A 21,419-nucleotide genomic window follows, 5' to 3' on the forward strand; every position below is an offset into this window, starting at 1 on the left:
AAAATATGTTTTCTATATTTGTTTATGTGAATTTCCCATCTGTGACTTCTCTCCAATGTATATCTTCCCACTTGTATTTCGATAAATTATATGTCTTCTTTTTAATAGAGATGTCTAATCTTTTAACTGCTTTTCCACCTTATTTATGATTTAGAAGTAATTTTGGTATATTTAGAATATTCTAAAAAATAGTTTAGAAGAAATTTTCATACCCATAAATAAGATAGGAAATCAGTTAAAAGATCAGACACCTCTATTATAAAGAACAGATATAGTTTATCAGAATACTTGTGAATGTGAGAAGATACACGCTGAGGATACAGTGGCAGATGGAAAATTTGCACAGCGATTAGCATTAGTAGAGGCATTTGATGCAAGAAAGCAAGCTTATGCAGCATCAGCCAAAAAAAACACTTCCACTTCACCCCTCTGTTCGTTCGAAATACCTGTCCAGCTGAGCCTTAAATTTATTTACGCTATCAACTTCCACGACAAGGGATGGAAGTCTGTTCCACCAACTGACTACCCACTGGCTAAAGGCAAATTTCCGCACGTCTGTCCTACATCTGTCTTTTCTCAATTTGAATTTATGTCCTCTCAGGTGATTATTCTGAGCAAGAGGAAGAATCCCATCAGCATTGAGCATGCTCAAACCATTCAAGGCTTTATACACCTCTATCAGATCACATCGCTGGTGCCTAGTCTCCAGACACTGTAATTTGCAAAACTTAAGCCTTTCTTCGTAAGAGCACCCCTTTGTTCCATTCACTAACTTTGTTGCTCTTCTCTGTACTCGTTCCAGCAGCTCTACATCCTTCTTGAGATGAGGCCTCCAGACCTGTATACAGTACTCTAGGTGTGGCCTGACCATTGCCTTATACAAGGGAATAATCACCTCCTTATCCCTGCTAGAAAAATTGGTGTATATCATTGATATGACACCATGAGCTACTCTTGTAGCCTGTCTGCACTGCTCAGAGAACTTCATATCTGCCTGCACAAAACCCCCAGGTCCTTTTCATTCTCTACCACTGTCAGTGTAGTACCACAGAGTTGATACGTTGCTCTGGGGTTGCTGTTTCCCATATGTAGTACTTTACATTTGTCAGTGTTAAACTTCATTTGCCACCTCTCAGCCCATCTGCTCAACCTTTCCAGATCCTGTTGCAGTAGCATAGTGTCAGTAGTGCCATTGACAACCCTGCCAACCTTTGTATCGTCTGCAAACCTGGACATTAAGCTTGATATACCATCATCAATATCATTTATAAATACAGAAAACAATAATGGACCCAACACTGAATCCTGAGGGACTCCACTAATAACATTAGTCCACGATGAGCAGTGTCCATTGATTACCACTCTCCGTCTTCTCCCCCTCAACCACCCCTTTATCCATAGCAGCAATTTGCCTCCAATGTCACACTGCTCCAATTTGTGTAGCAGTCTTCCATGTGCAACAGTATCAAAAGCCTTTCTAAGATCCAAGTATATAATATCAAAGTTATTCCCTGCATCCAGTTCTTTTGTGACTGCATCATAGTATCCAATCAAATTGGTCAGGCAAGACTTCCCCTTAACAAAACCATGCTGTGTCTGAGCTATAACTGAAGTCTTGTCTAGATGATCCTGCAGTGCTTCTTTAACCAGTGCCTCCATTAATTTTCCTGGAACAGAAGTTAAACTCATAGGTCTATAATTACTTGTGTCAGCCTTTGATCCACCTTTGTGAATTGGGGTCACATTTGCAAATCTCCAGTCTGTGGGTACCTCCCCTGAGTCCAAGGAAGCTCTCATAATTATGGCTAAGGGTTTGCTTACTTCCTTTGCTGCCTCCTTTAATATAACTGGATAGATCCCATCCACCCCAGGTGCCTTTCTTGTGTTTGTCTTCAACAATTTCTCCTCCACTTTACTCTCAGTTATTACAAGATTCTCTAGAATACTGCCAGAGTTGAATACACCTCTGACATTCCCCTCGCTGAATAACTCCTCATGTGTGAATGTCGATGCGAAATATTCATTTAGTTTGTTAGCCACCTGAGCAGGATCATCTACAGTTGACACATCGATATCAAGTGGACCAATCTGATTCATCCTCTTCCTTCTAGAGTTTACATAAGTAAAGAACTCTGCTGTTTTTCTTTGCATTCCTTGTCAAAGATTTCTCGTAATCTGCCTTCGCCCGCCTAACCTCCTTTGTAACTTGGTTACAGATCAACTTGTATCTATCATAGGCTTCTGTGTCACGTGTTAATTTGTATGTATCCCATGCATTTTTCTTCTCTGCTATATGTCTCATTAGTTCATCTGACATCCATTTAGGCCTAAACCTTGAACAATATTTCTTAGTTGGTATGTAAAGCCTAGTAGCTTCCAAGATAAGTCCTTTGAATGCTTCCCATTTTGAATTTGCTGTTGGTAACATCATCAGTTGGTCCCACTGTGTAGAATTTAAGTACTGTCTCAGACCATCTTAGTTGCCTTTACGAAAGCAATAACCCTTTCCTTTACCCCTAATGGTAGTTACCTCTTTAAGTAAGTCCCATTTCAGCACACTGTGATCACTGCCACCTAGTGGTTCGTTTATCTGAAGATTCTTAATGCATGAAGAATCACTACTCACTACTGATAATCAAATCAAGAGTATTACTCCCTCTAGTTGCCTCCCAAACATGCTGATGTAGAAAACAATCATCCAATAAATCCCCAAAAGCCTTGCTAGTGTGTGAGTGACCGGCCCACAAATTCCAGTCAATATCTGGGAAATTAAAATCCCCCATTATAAGACTTTCTGATGTACTGGCCCACTATTTCCCTATACAGTTTCTTATTATACTCATCAGAGTCATTAGGCCTATAGCACACTCCTACTCTCAATTTTGATCTCCCAATTCTTATGTCACACCAAACTGACTCGACACTGCACTGTCCAGCGATGTCGACTGGCTTCACTTCCTTGGATTTTATGCGTTTCTTAACTAATAGCATAACCCCTCCTCCCTTCCTATTCTGTCTATCCTTTTTGTAGGCATTGTACTCCCCAAATTCCAGTTCTGCATTCCTTATATCTGTGTGACACCACGTCTCTGATATCCCAACAATATCTGCCTTTGGTGTTTTGAGCAATACCTCAAATTCATCAAATTTATTTACTAAACTCCTAGCATTGGTGTACACACAAGTATACATGCACCTGTTTCTATTCTTAGCTACCCTAACACAACCCATGTGTTTACTTGTACCGCAATGACTCCCAGCAGTCTCTGAAATATCCTGCATCTTGTTTTTCAGGCTTCTGCTCATTCCAATAGAAGCAGTGCAAGAATCACTTTCACCTCTGCCAGTGGCTACTGTTAATCTTTGTATCCCCCCTAGCTAGCAGTTTTCCGACCCACTTCACACTGCCTCGATAGCATCAGCAAATATTCTTGCACTCTTTCTATTTAAGTGTATCCCATCCCTGTAGAAGCAGTCTCGCCTGTTAACAAGTACAGTCCAGGCTGAAAAAAATTCTACTTCTTGAGCCTTGCACAATCTTTCCAGGGCTGAATTGATCGACAAGGCTCTCATCATATATGAGAGCCAAACATACAAAGCACATTTCAGAAGCAAGCATGCAGCACACGTCAGAATTGGTGGAACATTGCAATTGAATGCAAATTTAAGCATAATAAAAGTAATTTAAACCCTCAGTGCCTCAGGATTGGGGGAGGGAAGAGATTTTCCTAAAAAGGAAATGGGGAAAAAAATTTTTTTTTTATTAGGAAATTTAACAACAAAAGAAGTAACATAAACAAAATAGCAGAATAAGTACATAAATAGAAATACATCTGATCTTCAGAATGGATTATTCAATAACACAAACATCTAGATCACAAACAAGGTGCTTAAAAATCAGTTCAGAAATTGGCTACCAAGTTAGAGACCATTCTTACATGATACAGATCTTTTCAAGGAATTATATTTATGTTTACCTGGGTTTTAATTCAGCTTAAATGATCAGCGCTCTGGTAAAGGTGCTATAATGTACTATTGAATAACAAATGTTTCTGTCATCATATTTCAAAGATCTATTTAATTTATTGAAAAGATCCTTTAAACTATATATATCTTTTAATTGGCTTTAACTGTGAACTACTAAAAAATAATTTCAGTAGTACACAGTTGAATCTTGGCAATAGTAGCATGTAAACATCTGAGCTCTCATGAGTAAATTATGATGTGGATGCAGGCTTTGACCTCTAAGAACACTACCATCACCCAAATCTATACTAGACTTGACAATGACTGAATCACTCTGTTCATGGTGCAGGAACTTTTCATACAGCATAACAATTAATAAAATTTAGAGAAATTTACCTCTATAGTGTCTTTCAGAACACTTCACAGCCACACTCTCCAAAAAAACAAATCTAAAAACTAGTTTATGTGAATGCTTGCACCCAAAGAAACATTAATGATCTGATATATTTTGAATTGAGATAATCCCGACCCCAAACCACCAACAAATAACTATGAACGAAAGAAGTCATTTTGTCAATTAATAAAATGGAATGAAAGATTATGGAAATGATATAAAAAATTTTGAATTTACTTTCCTTCCTTCAGCTGACTAGGCTTTTTGACACAAGTCATGATCACAGGATAGAAATGCAGAATGTGCATATACTGGAATTTTTGGAAGAGAGATTAGTTGCTCATGTGGCACATGCATATAAAGGACCATGAATCAGAGGTAGGATAGGGCTAACAGATGTTAATCACGTTTTGATGTAGTCAACACTCAGCATTGGTCCAAGCTTCTCATTCTTCTGCTTCAGAATTAGCTTTTCATGCTGTTAATGAAAGTCACACCTTTTTATTCTACTAAAAGTACTTAAGTACTTAACATTCAACACAATTATACAAAGTTACTAATTGCAGAGACATTGGAAATTAAACTACATCAAAACTCAATTAATGCCCATTGCCCATATCCTATCTCTGATTTGTGATCCTTTATAAGCATGCACCACATGAACAACTAATCTCTCTTCAATGGATGTCTCTCTGTGTGTGTGTGTGTGTGTGTGTGTGTGTGTGTGTGTGTGTGTGTGTGTGTGTGTGTGTGTGTGTGTGTGCGCGCACACTATGTGCAGAGAGTGTGAAGAAATTAGGTGCAAACTCAGCATTCTGATGGGTGGCTATGAGAGTTTGAAGAGTAGGGTAGATGCCCTTGAAGGAATTAAAATGGGCTCTCAGCTATCCAATTCAATGCCAGAGCTCAATCTTGAGCATCAGGCAACACAATAGCAATCTTCAAGGCAGAATTCACTAGTCCCACAGGAGGTAGTTATAGTCGGTGACTCAATTGTGAGAGAAACAGGAAATATATTGTGCAAAAAGGATCGGTGGAATAGGACCAGGGTATGTCTGTCAGGGGCAAAAGTTGATGACATTGTAGAGCAAATATAATCTTTCAAGGGCAAAAAATATGATATTGCTATACACGCTAGCACTAATGATATTCAGAGTAAGACATCTGCAGACTTACAAAACAAGTATAGGTCAATATTAAGTGTTACTTGTGGCAGCTGAAACTCTGCTGGCTACCAATATGCAGAAGGACAAGCTTGCTATCCCATATCTTTGGCCCTCAATTTTACTAATTAAAACTTCTTCCATTTATGATCAAGTAACATTGTAAAATTCCTGTTCACCAGCCCCCAAATGCCATCTATTCTGTTATCTGTACACACTCATGGTTTCAAGACAATTGAGCATAAAAAAAATCAAAATAAAAACCAGATTATTTCAATCAGCCAGCTGCAACCTTTACATATATAAAAAAATATAATATAACACCCAAGTGTTATGATTTTACCCTGATTTTTTTTCTTAATTTATCTTGCAATTAAGCTTGTTATTTCTTTTCCTTCATTGTCTTTCACATGGCTATAATAATGTCATGGACATTTTCATGATAATACAGCCTTGAAACTACAGGTAACCCTCATATAACATGATAGTTAGGTTCCTATAAAATCTCATATAGTGCGAAACTGTGTTAAACAGGAAGGCGGTTATGTTCCAAAAAGGCGGTTATGTTCCAAAAGCTAACAAAAATACACTTTTTTTTTTAAACTATTGGAAACTTAATTTTTATTAAAAATAGTAATAATTGAACAAACGCCTTACAAATTGTGATACATATATGTCAAGTAATGTACATTCATCGCTGCTAAGCATAATCAAACGAGAACGTTTTCTCTGTTGCAGTATATTTTCACCTTCTGAACTTTCTTCTGCAGCATCTAGATTTCGTGTACCTTCTGCTGTCTAAAAAATCAGTAATCTGGGTTTGTTTGCTCTTGCTTGATAGATCTTTGTAAATTTCGTGGTATGAGCTAAGCATTTTTGAAGCTCCCTATTGAACTTTGTGTTCCTTTCAGTCGAAGGATCTGCATTCAAAAAAAAATTATTCTAATTGGTCAGCTAAGTTTATGCCTTTCCGTTTATACTTTTAGTGTAAAATTTGTAACTTCAGAATTTTCGTTTTCACTATCATCGTCTGAATTTATTTGGTTTACCTCCGATGTCAATTCCACCAAATCCACTTCACCAGCCTCTTTTTCCTAACAGTAATTCTTAAATGTCTGCAGTAGTCATATCATCAAAATCTTCTCCTCCTACTGACACAGCAAGTTCTACTATTGCACGGATTATGTTTTTTGCCGGTTTGACAATATTTCCTGAATGAACTGACTCTAGTCATACATTTTTCCAAACACATTTAATCAGGTGTGGTGTATGTCCATGCCCTTGATGTAGTGTATGTCCGTGCCCTTCAATTAATGATTTTACTTCTTTGAATGATAAAGCTATGATTCCGATACAGTCCACAACTGAAAAATGTTACCATTCTCCATCACTTCAATAGATTCGGAATCAATTTTTCCAAAATCCATTGTACCGATTTTCTGATGTAATTAGTTTTAAAGGAAGATATAATGGAACATTTCTTAAACGTTTTGGATGACTTAAATCTTTTGGATGGCCTAGCACATTATCCAATAGTGATAAAACTTTGAAATCTAGATTTTTCTGCTTTAAATAGTTTTCCACAGAACTGGTACAAAACAATTTAGAAACCATTCTTTAAATAAATCGCAAGTTACCTAAGCTTTTTAATTTGCTTTCCAATATATCAGCAATGCATTTTTATTTACACTTTTCATTGCACAAGGGATTAGAGGATCTATAAACCAGCATAAGTTTTATCATGTAATCTCCTGATTCGTTAATGCACACAAGTAACATTACACAATCTTTTGATGCCTTAAAACCTGGTGCAGTTTCTCTTTTTTTTCAAATAAATGTTCTGTTGATCATTTTTTTCCTTCCAAAGACATGTCTTGTTGGCATTAAAAACGAGATGTGGTGCATGTCCGTGCTCTTCAATAATTTTTTGAAATTCCTCTGCATACTTCTTGGAAGCTTCATTATCAGCTGATGCACTTTCCCCTTGAAGTTTTTAAATCGCTGAAATCAACCTTTACCGGTAACAAACTTGGGGTTTGCTATTTATATTTAGCCATTTTATTGCCTTAATTGTTATATTAAATTATTTTCTATAAGTAGTTTTATAGTCGTAGTCAAGCTCCTTGATTAATTTTGAATTTAGATAGTGATTTTGAATAAATTTTGACTAAATGAAAGTTAATACTTAGTGTCCGTAGATTTTAACTTTCGTAACTTGCTGCCATTGTTATACAATACAGAATAGCGTAACGTATATCCCGAACTAGATAGAGTAAGGTTTAATGTAAAACTAGATGGCAAAATACGTAGCACTGTATTAGAAATCTGTTAAGTATAGTGTTATCAATTAATCAATTAAAAATTTATTAATCTTATTAAATTTCATTGTTAATTAAATTGTACTTAAACGGAACCATGGCCCAGACTAGAGCAGCAAAGCAATGAGCACAAAGTATCACAAAGGCTTAATGTCCAAGTTTGCAGATGATAAAAAGGTTGGCAGGGTTGTTAATGATGGTAACGGCAGTATGCTACTGCAACAGGATCTCTAAAAAATAGGCAGATGGCTAAGAAGTGGCAACTAAAGTTTAACACTGACAAATGTTAAACTTTAGTTGCCACTTCTCAGCAATTGGTAGTACTGTGGCTTGGGGGGAGAACCGTAGGCGGAAATTCTCCAATGCATCACAGTCTAAAAAAGTGTGAAATGTTTGCAGACCTATCTAGAACAGGACATGATCTAGCCAAGGAGGATGTCTTTGTGTGCTAGGTGCAGAGACTGTAAAGAAATTAGGTGCCAACTCAGCGTTCTGATGGGCATCTATGAAAATTTGAGGTGTAGGGTAGATGCCCTTGAAGAAATTAATGAGGGCCCATCAAGCTCTCAGCTGCCTAACTCAATGCCAAAGCTCACTCCTGTGATCAGTCAACACAGCAGCAATCTCCATAGCAGAATGTGCTGGTCCCACAGGAGCTAGTTATTGTCAGTGACCCTACTGTCAGGGAGACAGTGAATATATTATGCAAAAAGAATAGGTGGAACAGAACCAGTGTATGTCTGCCAGGGGCAAACGATGATGACATTGTAGAGCAGATATCATCTTTTAAGGGCACACACAAAAGGTGCAATTGTCACCTTGGCACTAAGAGTAAGAGATCTGCAGATTCACTTAACAAGTACAGATCAATGTTGAAAAAAAGTTGCCAGTTAAGGTTAAATTTGAAAGTGTCTGCAATTCTTCCCAGACATGATAGGAGGGAATATAATGAGAGCCTTGTCAATCAATTCGGCCCTGAAGAGAGATAGTGTAAGGCTCATGGGGTAGAATTTTTTTCAGCGTGGTCTGTGCTTGCTAACAAGAGACTGCTTCTACAGAGATGGGATACACTTAAATAGAAAGAGTGCAAGAATATTTGCTGATGCTATCAAGGGAGTGTTAGGTGGGTTGGAAAACTGCTAGCTTGAGGGGGATTCACAGACTAAAAGATTAACAGTAGCCGCAGGCAGAGGCGAAAGCGATTCTTGCACTACTTCTATTGTAATGAGCAGCAGCCTAGACAGCAGGTTGTTGGGAATTTCAAGAGCTGCTGGGAGTCATCATGAAACAAGTAAATACATGGGCTGTGTTAGGGTAACTAAGAGTAAGAACAGGTGCATGTATACCAATGCCAAAAGTATGGTAAATAAATTTGACAAATTTGAAGTGCTGATCAAGACATCAAAGGCAGATATTGTTGGGATATCAGATACATGGTGTCACAAAAATATAAGCAGTGAAGAATTGGAATTTGGGGAGTACAATGTGTACAGAAAGGATAGACCGGGTAGGAAGGTAGGAGGGTTGTGTTGTTAGTTAAGAAACACAAAATCTAAGGAAGTGCATCCAGTTGATATGGGTGGACAGTACAACATTAAGTCAGTTTGGTGTGACATAAGCACTGGGAAAGGGAAAATGAGAGTAGGAGTGTGTTATTTATTTATTTCTTTGGTAGCTGTTGGCGCATAGCCTTCTGTGGCCATAATGTACCTCCCAAGGTTTTTTTTTTGCAGTACTTTGATCCAAGCTCAAGACGGGAATCGAACCCGCGACCTTTGGGTTGCCAGGCAGGCACTTTACCTACCCGCCTAGCCCAGTCAGCTAGGAGTGTGTTATAGGCCTAATGACTCTGATGAGTACAATGAACAGCTCTACAGAGAAATAGAGTGTGCCAGTAAATCTGAATGTCTTGTAATGGGGGATTTTCACTCTCCAGATATTAACAAGAATTTATGAGTTGGTCATTAGCACACTAGTAAGACTTTTGTGGATTTATTGGACGATTGTTTTTTACAGCAGCATTTTCCAGGGGCAACCAGAGGGAGTAATATCCTTGATCTGATTATCAGCAGTGATTATTCACACATTAAGAATTTGCAGATAAAGGAACCACTAGGCGACAGTGATCACAGTGTACCGATGGGGTATTTACTTACAGATGTAACTACTGTCAAGGGTAAAGGGAAGAGTTTTTGTTTTTGTAAAGGTGACTACAGCAGTCTCAGACAGTTTGTAAATTCTATACAGTGGGATCAACTGATGTTTAAAACAGCGAATTCTAAATGGGAAGCCTTCAAGGAATTAATCTTGGAAGCTACTAGGCTTTTCATACCAACTAAGAAGTACTGTTCAAGATTTAGACCTAAATGGATGTCAGATGAACTAATGAGGCTCATGGTAGAAAAGAAAAATGTGTGGGATGCATATAAATTATGCAGGTGACAAAGAAGCCTATGGCAGATATAAGCTAGTCTGTAATCAAGTCACAAAGGAGGTTAGGCAAGTGAAGGCTGATTACAAGAAATCCTTGGGAAAGGATGCAAAGGAAAACAACAAAGACTTCTTTACTTATGTAAACTCTAGAAGGAAGGGGATGAATCAGATCGGTCCACTTCATGTTGGTGGTTCGACTGTTGATGATCCTGCTCAGTTAGCTGACAAACTGAATGAGTATTTTGCATCTACATTCACACATAAGAAATTCTGTAAGGAAGGGGAGGACAGAAGTTTACTAAATTATAACAGGGAGCTAAATGATTTTGTAATAACGGAGAGCAAAGTGGAGGAAAAATTGCTTAAGTTAAACATAAAAAAGGCACCCAGAATGGATGGAATCTATCCAGTTATATTAAAGGAGGAAGCGAGGGACATTAGCAAACCCTTAGCCATAATTATGAGAGCATCCGTAGATTCGGGGGAGGTCCCCATGGACTGTAGATGTGCAAATGTATCCCCAATTCACAAAGGGTAACACAAGTAGTTATAGACCTGTTAGTTTAACTTCTGTTCCGCGGAAAATAATGGAGTCACTGGTTAAAGAAGTGATGCAGGATCACCTAGATAAGACTGCAGTGATAGTTGAGACACAGCATGGGTTTATTAAGGGGAAGTCTTCTCTGACCAATTTGTATGGATATTATGATGTGGTCACAAAGGAACTGGATGCAAAAAATAATTTCGATATCATATACTTGGATTTGAGGAAAGTTTTTGATATTGTTGCACATGGAAGACTGCTGTACAAATTGGAGCAGTATGGCATTAAGGGCAAGTTGCTGCAATGGATAAAGGGATGGTGGAGTGGGAGATGGCAGAGAGTGGTAATAAATGGACACTGCTTTACGTGGACTAGTGGAGTCCCCCAGGTTCAGTGCTGGGCCCATTATTGTTTTGTGTATTTATCAATGATATCAATGAAGGTATATCAGGTTTAATGTCCAAGTTTGCAAATACAAAGGTTGGCAGAGTTGTTAATGACAGTAAAGACAGTATGCTACTGCAACAGGATCTAGAAAAGTTAGGCAGATGGCTGAGAAGTGGCAACTAAAATTTAACATTAACAAATGCAAAGTACTACATATGGGTAGCAGTAACCCAAGAGAAATGTACCAACTGTGTGGTACTATCCTCGGGAGGTGGAGAATGAAAAAGACTTGGGGGTAATTGTGCAGTCAGATATTAAGTTCTCTGAGCAGTGCAGACAGGTGAAAAGTCATACGCAGGTCATGGAGTTTTGTCAATGATATATAGGAATTTTGCTAGCAGAGACAAGGAGGTGATTATCCCCTTGTATAAGGCAATGGTCAGGCCTCACCTAGAGCACTGCGTACAGGTCTGGAGGCTTCATTTTAGGAAGGACGTAGTGTTGCTAGAATGAGTACAGAGAAAGGCAACAAGATTGGTGAGATGAACAAAGGGGTGCTCAAACCAAGAGAGGTTTAAGTTCTGCAAGTTGCAGCATCTGGAGAATAGGCATCTGCGAGGTGATCTGATTGAGGTGTACAAGGCCTTGAATAGTTTGAGCAGGCTCAATGCTGATGGGATACTTTTGCATGCCGAGATTAAGAACCTGAGAGGGCAGAGATTCAAATTAAGGAAAGACAGTTGTAGAATAGATGTGCGGAAGTTTGCCTTTAGCCAGCAGGTAGTTGATTGCTGGAACAGACTTCCATCTGTTTTTGTGGAAGTTGATAGCTTAAATAAATTAAAGGCTGAACTAGACAAACATTTGGAGTGACTAGATGGGCAAAATGGGAAGTGTTTTTTTTTTCTGGCTGATGTTATATAAGCTTGCTTTCTTGCATCATATGCCTCAACTAATGCTAATTACATTACAGTCTAATGGGATCAGTTTTTTTACTGCTATTGTCAATCCAAATACTGAGGGCTTTTTCCACTTTCTCAAATTGGTACTTGGGGACAAGCTGTCATATCTGCAGAAATGGATCCTGCAGCAAGAGCAGTTCTAATTTTCTGTTCATTTTTCTTTATGGGCCGGATGGTGGTTTCATTTAAATTTAAACTTTTTGCAATGTATAATACCATTTTCTCTTTTTTTTTTTTTAGCCAATCCAAAATTTGTATCTTTGATTCTAGAGAAATAAAGTTTCTTTTAAGCAGTAATTTTTTTTTTTTTTTTTACTTTCCTTAGGCATAGTTTTTGGGCTGGAATTTAATTCACAACAAAAGAAATTATTCCAATACAATTCTTAAGAACAAAGTTTAGTAATATATACCTGGAAAAATTTATTAACGATCAAATGAAAACCAAAATACCCTTACAAAAACCTTAAAAGTCATGAACTGCATGCTTCAAAGTCAACTTTTTATGGTCTCAAACGAGTACAAGTTCAATAGCACAAAATCTAACGTGGGGATTTGCCAACAGAATAAAATACTGGAATTTCTGAATATTTTTTTTTTTTTTTGTATAATAACGAGCTAGTCAACAGCAGAGATTCACAAAAAAGAATGGAATTGTTTAAAAATTGCATCAAACATAATAGCAGGGTTTCCCCCACACAAAAGCTCAAAAATACTGTGTTATGCGAGGTTCGCTGTAAATCTCTAACTGTGTTAGAGTGAAACCATGTTATATAAGTACCATTTGTGTGAAGATTGCCACAATTTATCAATTGTGTTACAGCGAAACCATATTGTTGAAGTACCATGTTATATGGGGGTTGCCTGTATCTTTTCTGTTCCCAATAATCTCCCACCTGACATTTCATGTTATGATTCTGTGCAATTTTGCTACCACTCAGTAAAAAAAGTAAAGTGCAGCCATTATCAACCCACTGCAGGATGGAAGCCTCCTCAACAATTCATGCTGAGGGAAATGGACCATAATCTGCCACGCTGGTCCAGTGCGAGTTGGCAGATCGACCGTATTCAGCAGTCAGGGGCTTGAACCCCAGTCTACTCAAAGAGCGTGTGCTACTGCACGCTCAGTACATGCCCAAATTTACAATATAAGCTAAGTGGTTGAGCTCAATAAGTAAGCATCACCTACAACTATTTCAAGCAACAAAAATGACGTACACAGAATGATTTACAGACTTAGGTTTGACACTATGGCTGGTATTCCATCCATGTGTGGCCATTCTTTTTGACTTGTCACAACAGGTGATACTGATGGCTCTGATGCAACTAAATAATTCACACATACCATTCATTCAGAACCTATGCACTAAATCAGTACACCTAACTGTGATAGATGGTATGCAAACCCATAAGAAAAATATTAAATCAATTATAAATAAATAAAAACAATGATATAATTTGATTTATTATTGTGGTGGTACAGCAACGTTCTAAATTTTTTTTTAAGTGATACATTAACAAAAGAAGGTTAATATTCTCTGAGTTAGTGGAAAGAATTGATAGATTACTTAAGATGAAATTAAGAACTGAAACAAAAGGTCAGTCATGGATGCATTAATTTTACCCAAAACTAAAAGGTACAAAATTCCAAGTGACAGTTTCTCATCTCACATGGAAAAAATGTACAAAGTCCAGGTGCTCTGTCAGGGACTGGTGATTGACCATACTATGATATTATTAATGATACATATTATGTACAGTTGTTATTTGGTTTTTAGGAGCATTAGCAATTAAGGCTATATTGCTACAGGGATATGCGGTGGTCATTCCCTGACCTTTCCGCATCCTCCTTATTTGGTGGTCACGGGCTTGAATCCCAGTCTAATCAAGAAGCGTGTGCTATGCACTGCTGCTCCTGCCCACGGAGACGCCACAGTTGTTATATATTGGAACTTACACTGTGTCAGAACTCCAATGCAGCATCCCCGATCACTGGAATGATCTGCGTGTTTAATGATCACATACAAGAAACTTCTAAAGTGACCCACCTATAACTCTACATTTTCAACAATGAATACTATGAGAAAAAAAAAAAAAAAGAATAAACAAATAAGTGAATTGTCTTGTTAGGATCATAATGAGAGACTACTAACAGTTTAGTTCTACAGTTACCTTTTAATTTGTTTTTATTTATTTTTTATAAAAAAGAGTATTTTATTACAAAATGCAGATTTATTTTAGATACATAAAGTCATTCGGTAAAATTATCATTACAGGGTATTTAATTTGGTACTTAAGTGGCACCCAAACTGCAGGAATGTTCCCAAAATTGGGTTCACTTGAAAAATGGCATTTAGTATCAGAATGTCTAAATTATGCAAAGAGGAAGTGAACTTTTTTGCATCCACCAAAATGAGTTGTGTCTTCAGGCTCATTTTCATATTGTACAAACTGAAAAACCTGGACTACTTCATGAAGAAAATCCTACTCCCTCCACCTGAGATCATCTAACTTATAGCCACAAATGAAGAGACCCTCAAACATTCTTCTAATAACATTTGCTTGACAGTATTTGAACTTTCACTTCTCCAAATAAGCACACTGACAAAACTTTATGGAAAAAAAAAAAAGTATTATTACTACAGTTTAAAACATCCATTATAGTTATTATTTTCACTTGTTATAACCGTACAATTTCTCTCTTGCTAAAATTATTAAAGTGATGGTACATCAATACTGCTTGTTATAAAGCACTTCTCATTATACTCATTATAAGCCACACTTATAATAATGGAACTGCATGGTTCATCAAAATGCCCAATTTATCCAGTTATTCAGTATCAATCTCTATCTTAATCCACATTTGAATTAAGTACTAAATGATTTCTGAGATCCCCCATTCTCAACATATTCTAATCACCTTCTTCTTACACTAGATATAGCTACTACTACAGTAGTGGCTATATCTGGTGTACGTCAATTCCTTGTTGGTGGAAACAAGCTGGACTTCTTCATTCCATCTCCACCATCTCATCAAGGTGATCTCTGGGTGACCCAGAGCATACTGACAATCCACAATTCCTTTTCTGCCAAGTTGTTCTTGCTAAGGTCTTTACTGAAAGATAAAAATGACTGCAGAACCACTCTTGGATACAAGGCTCTTGTAATCCAAGTTTTCTTGGATTACCTTCTGTCCCATCTCATTGATGTTTAAAACTTATTTAGGAACATATCTGAACCCCTTAATAATTTATGCAAACTCAATGATGTAACTTCCTGACTCACAACCAAATGAATTAGCATCGGTAAAGGGAAAGGGGGACATCCATAAAACTATACCTTTTCTATAATAATACTCTTTTCACCCTTCCCATCCTCAAAAGGTGCTAATCCAGACAATCCTTCAATTTCACAACACTCCCATCACTAACCACTGAGGGAGGAAATTTATTCCAACTGTCCACAACACACTGGCCAAATGTAAACTTTGAGGCTCATTCTATTAGTTTTCCACCAAGTTTCTGTCTCTCATTTCAATGTTAAAATTCTACAGCAGTTAGTTCATTTTGCCATTTCTCTCTCAGTGCCTTATACACCTCAATCAGATATTCTCCTCCCCACACCAAATTATGACTATCTTTCCCAACTCGGTATCCCCCACATCATCAGGAAGGACTACAAATAGTCTCTCCTGATACTGATGTTTCTTTGCTATTCTTATCAGACAAGCTATTTATCTTTGAACTTTATGAAACTTAATATCTTTCTTATAATGCAGTCTCCAGATGAACTCAATATTCCAAATGTGATCTCACCAATCAATTTAAATTTATCAAACCAGCCCTAACCTCTGGAAAATTCTTAATGCAATTTTATTCATTTGTCTGGAAATTTCTGGAGATTTTGGCTGTCTGCTTTATCAAAATTCAAATTCACATTAACTTAGATCCCCCTTTTGATCAGCAAGCTTAGCTTGCTGATCAAATCAATAATACCTCAATTTCAACAAAATACTTTCTCTGGTTCTCAAACATTTAATTGTGTTAGGCACTGATAATTTTTCAACAACTTTATATATTTATTTGTCGGCTATGATTGGCCTTGCTACTGTAGGTGGCATTCTGCAATCATGTTTGATATCAACTGCTTGTTTGCCAGCTTCAAATGGAGCAATATTCTCAATTTTGTTCCAAAATAAGGAATATAGGGACTACTCTTAGCTTCTTAGCTTTCTCATTTCATTTCACAGATAAAAGGCACTGAGATTATTGCAAAAGAAGTAACTAAGATACAAAATCAGGAGGCAAGAAACTTGAGAACTTCTCACAGGACTGTTCCTGGTAGACTGAAGTTGCTGAGTGATTGGACTTAATACTCATGACACATGAAGCAGATGACAATATGACAGATAAAACATATCGTGCTCAAATATATGTAGTGTTGTTTTACAATACTATAAAATATGAAATAGTATTAGGCACAATATTGGTGTTAGAAGTGGACAAATATGAGAAACAACAGTTCAGGAAGACAATGTATATTGAAGGCCCATTCTACTTGCAGCAAAACCTCTAATAACCATTAACTTCCTAATAGAAAGATAAAAATATAAAAAGATACTAACATTATGGAACAAATAATGTATATACTAACTTTGAAGGCTGCAGACTTAAGATTTACATTACGTCCTTTACTGGTAAGAGTACATTTCATTCTAATAAAAAAGGATCTTGGTGATGGCAGTTTGGCAGATTGACTACTTTTAAAGAGAAGCATTTCTTCAATCTCTTCATGATCACAAGGATGACTATACTCAAATATGCTATGTCCCATAAGGTCAATCTGTAAAATATGTTAAATTTGTTAGATAACTACTGTTTATATGATGCAAGTGAAAAAATACAGTGTGTGTGTGTGTGTGTGTGTGTGTGTGTGTAAAATCAAGCAAACTATTTTTGAAAATTGAATAAAAGGCTTTAACAATTATAATAACAAATTCTAATGAGACTTTTTAAAAAGATTTTTTTGTTAATTTCAAAGTTATAATGCATATCGAAACTTTTTTTCTGTTAGATCATTAAGTAACAGAACATTATCAATGGGCATAATGCAGAAAACTTTTATTAAGAAAATATAATTTTCTTAAGGAACAATTCTCACTATTTTCAAACTAATAGCTACAGTATCATTAAAAAAAAAAAAAAAAAAAAAAAAAAATCTGATGAAATGCAACAAAGTGTTAAAAGACTTACCTGATAAACATTTTGAAATTGTGGTAATTTCAAAATGATATATTTGAAAACAATGTCACTCAATAAACATGAATTGTAAATAAGACTACAAAAGGATGAAGAGCTAATGCAAAAAGAGATTTAGGTTTATGATTTTATTGGCACATTAGCAACATAAAGGCTATTATGTACCAAGACAAGATTACAGAATGTTAAAAATAAATTCTAGTAGCCTTTGAAAGAGGTTACCTTGTCAAAAGGTTATATAAAATTAAAAAAAAGGTAGCAAATTAATACACTGTAAAAATTTTAAAACAGCTGATACATTGTCATTGTCAGATAAAATTTGACTGAGTGTATAAGGCTCAGTCAGATGGTTACAAGTGATAAAATGTGTATTGGTCTGTAAAGTCAACTAAAATATGTCTAAGTATGTCAAGAATAATGGTCAATGCAGGGATAAACAATTTAATAAAAAACACATTACACTACATTATTTTTTCAAAATTTAAATTAATCTAATGTTTCAAGTTTTTTTTTTTTTTTGAGGTCTTTGCCACTTCCTTCCCCTATGAAATAAACTATAATTCAATAATAAAAACATTACAAAATGAAGGAACTTCATCTTCCTAAGAACATAAGGGCTTGTGGGGAATCTTGGGGCCTCTTATTCTGTGATTGTGACGTGATGAACTAGAATTCCACTACTGTTCAGCTGTCACAGGTAGGATAGAACTCTAGCGACAACAGGACAGGACTCTGGTTCATGTTACATGACAAGAGATCCAAAGGTAATTTTTAAACATTGTGTTCTTAGGAAGAACATATAGTGCCTTGACACCCAATATTATTAATATTTTAACTATTATATATTTTATCAAGGAAGGAGGAGGTCTCCAAAATATATTTTTGGAGACCTCCAAATATATTTTTAAAATATTAAATTAATCTAAATTATGAAAAACAATGCAGCATAGTGTGTTTATTATTAAATTGCTTATCCCTGCATTCATTACTATTCTTCAGTATAAAATTTGGCTAAGTTTCAGACTTCAATACATAAATACAAACATAACCAAGTTATTTAGATGTTAGGACTGTTTGATTCAAATTGTAATAATTTATCTTTCCATACCAAAAAATTAATTAAATATTTCACATGGTAAAATGCCTTTTATTAAAAATTATTACTTTAGCTAATTTTGTCATTGGTATTTATGGACTATACAGAAATATAGTTTACATAAACAAAGTCACTTAAAACAGTTCAAAATGACACATAACAGACAGATAAGTTAAGTTAACTTACTAAGCCAATTTAAAAGTCAGTTTATCTTGTTTAGAATGTGCGTAATACTGAAAAAATTTCTTGGTCAGATAAACTACAGATATAACATAAATAATGTTATATGTATGTTATATTATGCCACGATATAACAAAGATAATGTTCCCATATTAACCACTAATGTTAACATGTTAACCATTAATTAATGATTAAAAATCTGAAATTTTCAATCACTGGTTAATCATCAGATAAAGTTCTTCGAAGACTATTGAAGTGCATTTCCCAGGTGAGCCTGCAATTTCAAGAGAAAAACAACATTCTTGGTTCATGACAGTGCTCCTGCCCATTCTGCACCCGTTGATAAGAACATGCCATTGTACAGATTAACAATCCCCTCTATTCTCCCAATCTAGCACCAGCAGACTTCATCCTCTTTCCTTGGGAAAGAGATTTCAGAATGTTGAGAACACACACACACACAATTATATATATATATATAAAATGAAGAAAAGTGTAAAGAAGGTTTTGTTTAATCATATTGAATCTATGGTAGGATAACCAGGTAAGAGACGAAAAAGGAACAGATAGTTGGTAAGAAATTAAAATAAGAAATTAAAATGTGACCAGAAAGATTACAATGCAGTATTTTTCACAATTTCAGCGAAAAACATTGAAATGTAACCTTTCTGGTCATCTTTTCATTTTCATTTCTTATTTTAATTTCTTACCAACTATCTGTTCCTTTTTCGTCTCTTACCTGGTTATCCTACCATATATTACTACACGCCTTATCCATTTCATAGAATTAACTTCTGGTGTATACCGTAGATTCAATATGATTAAACAAAACCTTCTTTACACTTTCTTCATAATATACGTATACACATTATGGCTGTAGGGTACGTTTTGCTAATGCAGCATCCCTGATCCATAATCAACACTATCTTCATTTTTGCACTCTCCAAACTCTGATTACTTAGCTTCTTAATATTATTCTTTTATTATATATATATATATATATATATATATATTGTATTAAAGAGTAAAAACAGAAAACATCAGAGAGTTAAATAAACTGGATATGGCAAATGCACCGAAGCGCGCAAAGCAGCAGCAACGGATGCAAATGTAAATATATGTATATTATAATTAATATGATAGATAAAAGTAAAGATGGCAGTTCGAAACTCCGGAAAGCTTAAAAAATTACATCAAAACGTCAAAAGAAAGTTACGATAGCTTACATCAGATAAAGGCGGGAAAAATTTGCTAAAAACAGTACTCTGAAACGGGGAAGAACATATTTTCTTCCCCGTTTCGGAGTACTGTTTATAGCAAATTTTTCCCGCCTTTATCTGATGTAAGCTATCGTAACTTTCTTTTGACGTTTTGATGTAATTTTTTAAGCTTTCCGGAGTTTCGAACTGCCATCTTTACTTTTATCTATCATATTAATTATAATATACATATACATATATATATATATATATATATATATATATACACACACACACACTTTATTTATACATTTATGTTTTTAAATTGTTGTACTACTTGGGAGCATCAGGTTTGTAGTGACCCCAACCAACCTGCTAGTTATATTTAAACCTAGCCCTGGTATGGATAGCCTCACATATAAAATAGAAGATACATATAAAAACAACAAAATTAATGAAATTTTAAAGAAAGCTGGAGAAATTGGCAAAAGTCTGTGAAAATAAATGAAAATTAACACTTTTCCTCACAGCCATATCTCTGCTACTCCCTTAGTAGCTTTGAGCAGACATATAGCCATACTAGAGGAATGTATTATACATACCCGTTTCTGTAATCTCTATACCAAGTAATTAACCCAGTTTTGCTGGGTTAATTACTTGGTGGATAATTTGGAATTATAAGTGTATTCTTATAGAATAATGTACTTATTTTTATAGAAGTACTTAATTTTAAATAAACAGGGAGGTTTACGTATATTTAATATTACGTATATATTAAATTTTGGTTTCATCCCAGTGGGAGATACTGATAAAACCTTTGCTTCCTATATTTGTATTTTGGTTTTCCAGACAATGCAAATACAATGATCAATATAAAGAAATTAATGAAAAATGTACAAGTATAATGATGTCACAAAAGGGTTAAAAAAATACAAACTTACTTGACTCAAACCTAAATATCTGTTTACATTTTCTGATATGTAAACCATATCACCTTCTTTTGATAAGACTAATAAGAAGCCTTCTAATGTTTTCAGATATGAAGAATCAAATGAACTGGAAACCAAGCTCCGTATCACAGCTGTTACAAAAATAACATAAAAATAATAATAAAATTTGTGAATTAAGCACATACACGAAATTTCAAATATGTTTCATAAGATCTTAACTACGACATCTAATGAAACTGCAAACTTTAATTTTTGTAACATTGTTTCAGAAAGTTTTTTCAATAATAAAAATTCACTAATAATCATTTGTCACTCCTCCATGAATATTAAGGAAATTTAGAAAATTTCAATCCAACTTTCATGTTTTTATCTTTCATACAGCAAGATGTGCTACAATTCAAATTTTGTAAAATATGCCAATATCTTTATCAGATATATATACCAGATGTTAGAGTTGCTTCTGGAGTGAGTGAGTTATAGTGTGTTTGAGCAGACATATAGTGGCCCAAGGAGAGCTGAATGTACTGTTCTACACCAGTGTGATATTTATGGCATGGCATGGCAAAGTATA

General features: G+C 35.5%; 1 protein-coding gene across 2 annotated transcripts in view; it reads right to left on the reverse strand.

Annotated features, from left to right (window-relative positions):
* LOC150088456 (hypoxia-inducible factor 1-alpha-like) overlaps positions 1–21,419 on the reverse strand; it is a 433,924-nt gene that overhangs the window by 293,060 nt on the left and 119,445 nt on the right. For both annotated transcript variants that reach the window (XM_090369521.1, XM_090369520.1), the window contains exons 3-4: positions 20,840–20,979; positions 16,818–17,006 (exon numbers count right to left, since the gene is read on the reverse strand). In XM_090369521.1, the coding sequence (XP_090225647.1) occupies positions 16,818–17,006; positions 20,840–20,979 (329 nt within the window). The remainder of the gene's footprint in view (positions 1–16,817; positions 17,007–20,839; positions 20,980–21,419) is intronic.

The sequence above is a fragment of the Mastigoproctus giganteus genome, chromosome 3 (assembly GCF_048544385.1).
Source record: "Mastigoproctus giganteus isolate SK-2022 chromosome 3, ASM4854438v1, whole genome shotgun sequence".
Taxonomy (NCBI): domain Eukaryota; kingdom Metazoa; phylum Arthropoda; class Arachnida; order Uropygi; family Thelyphonidae; genus Mastigoproctus; species Mastigoproctus giganteus.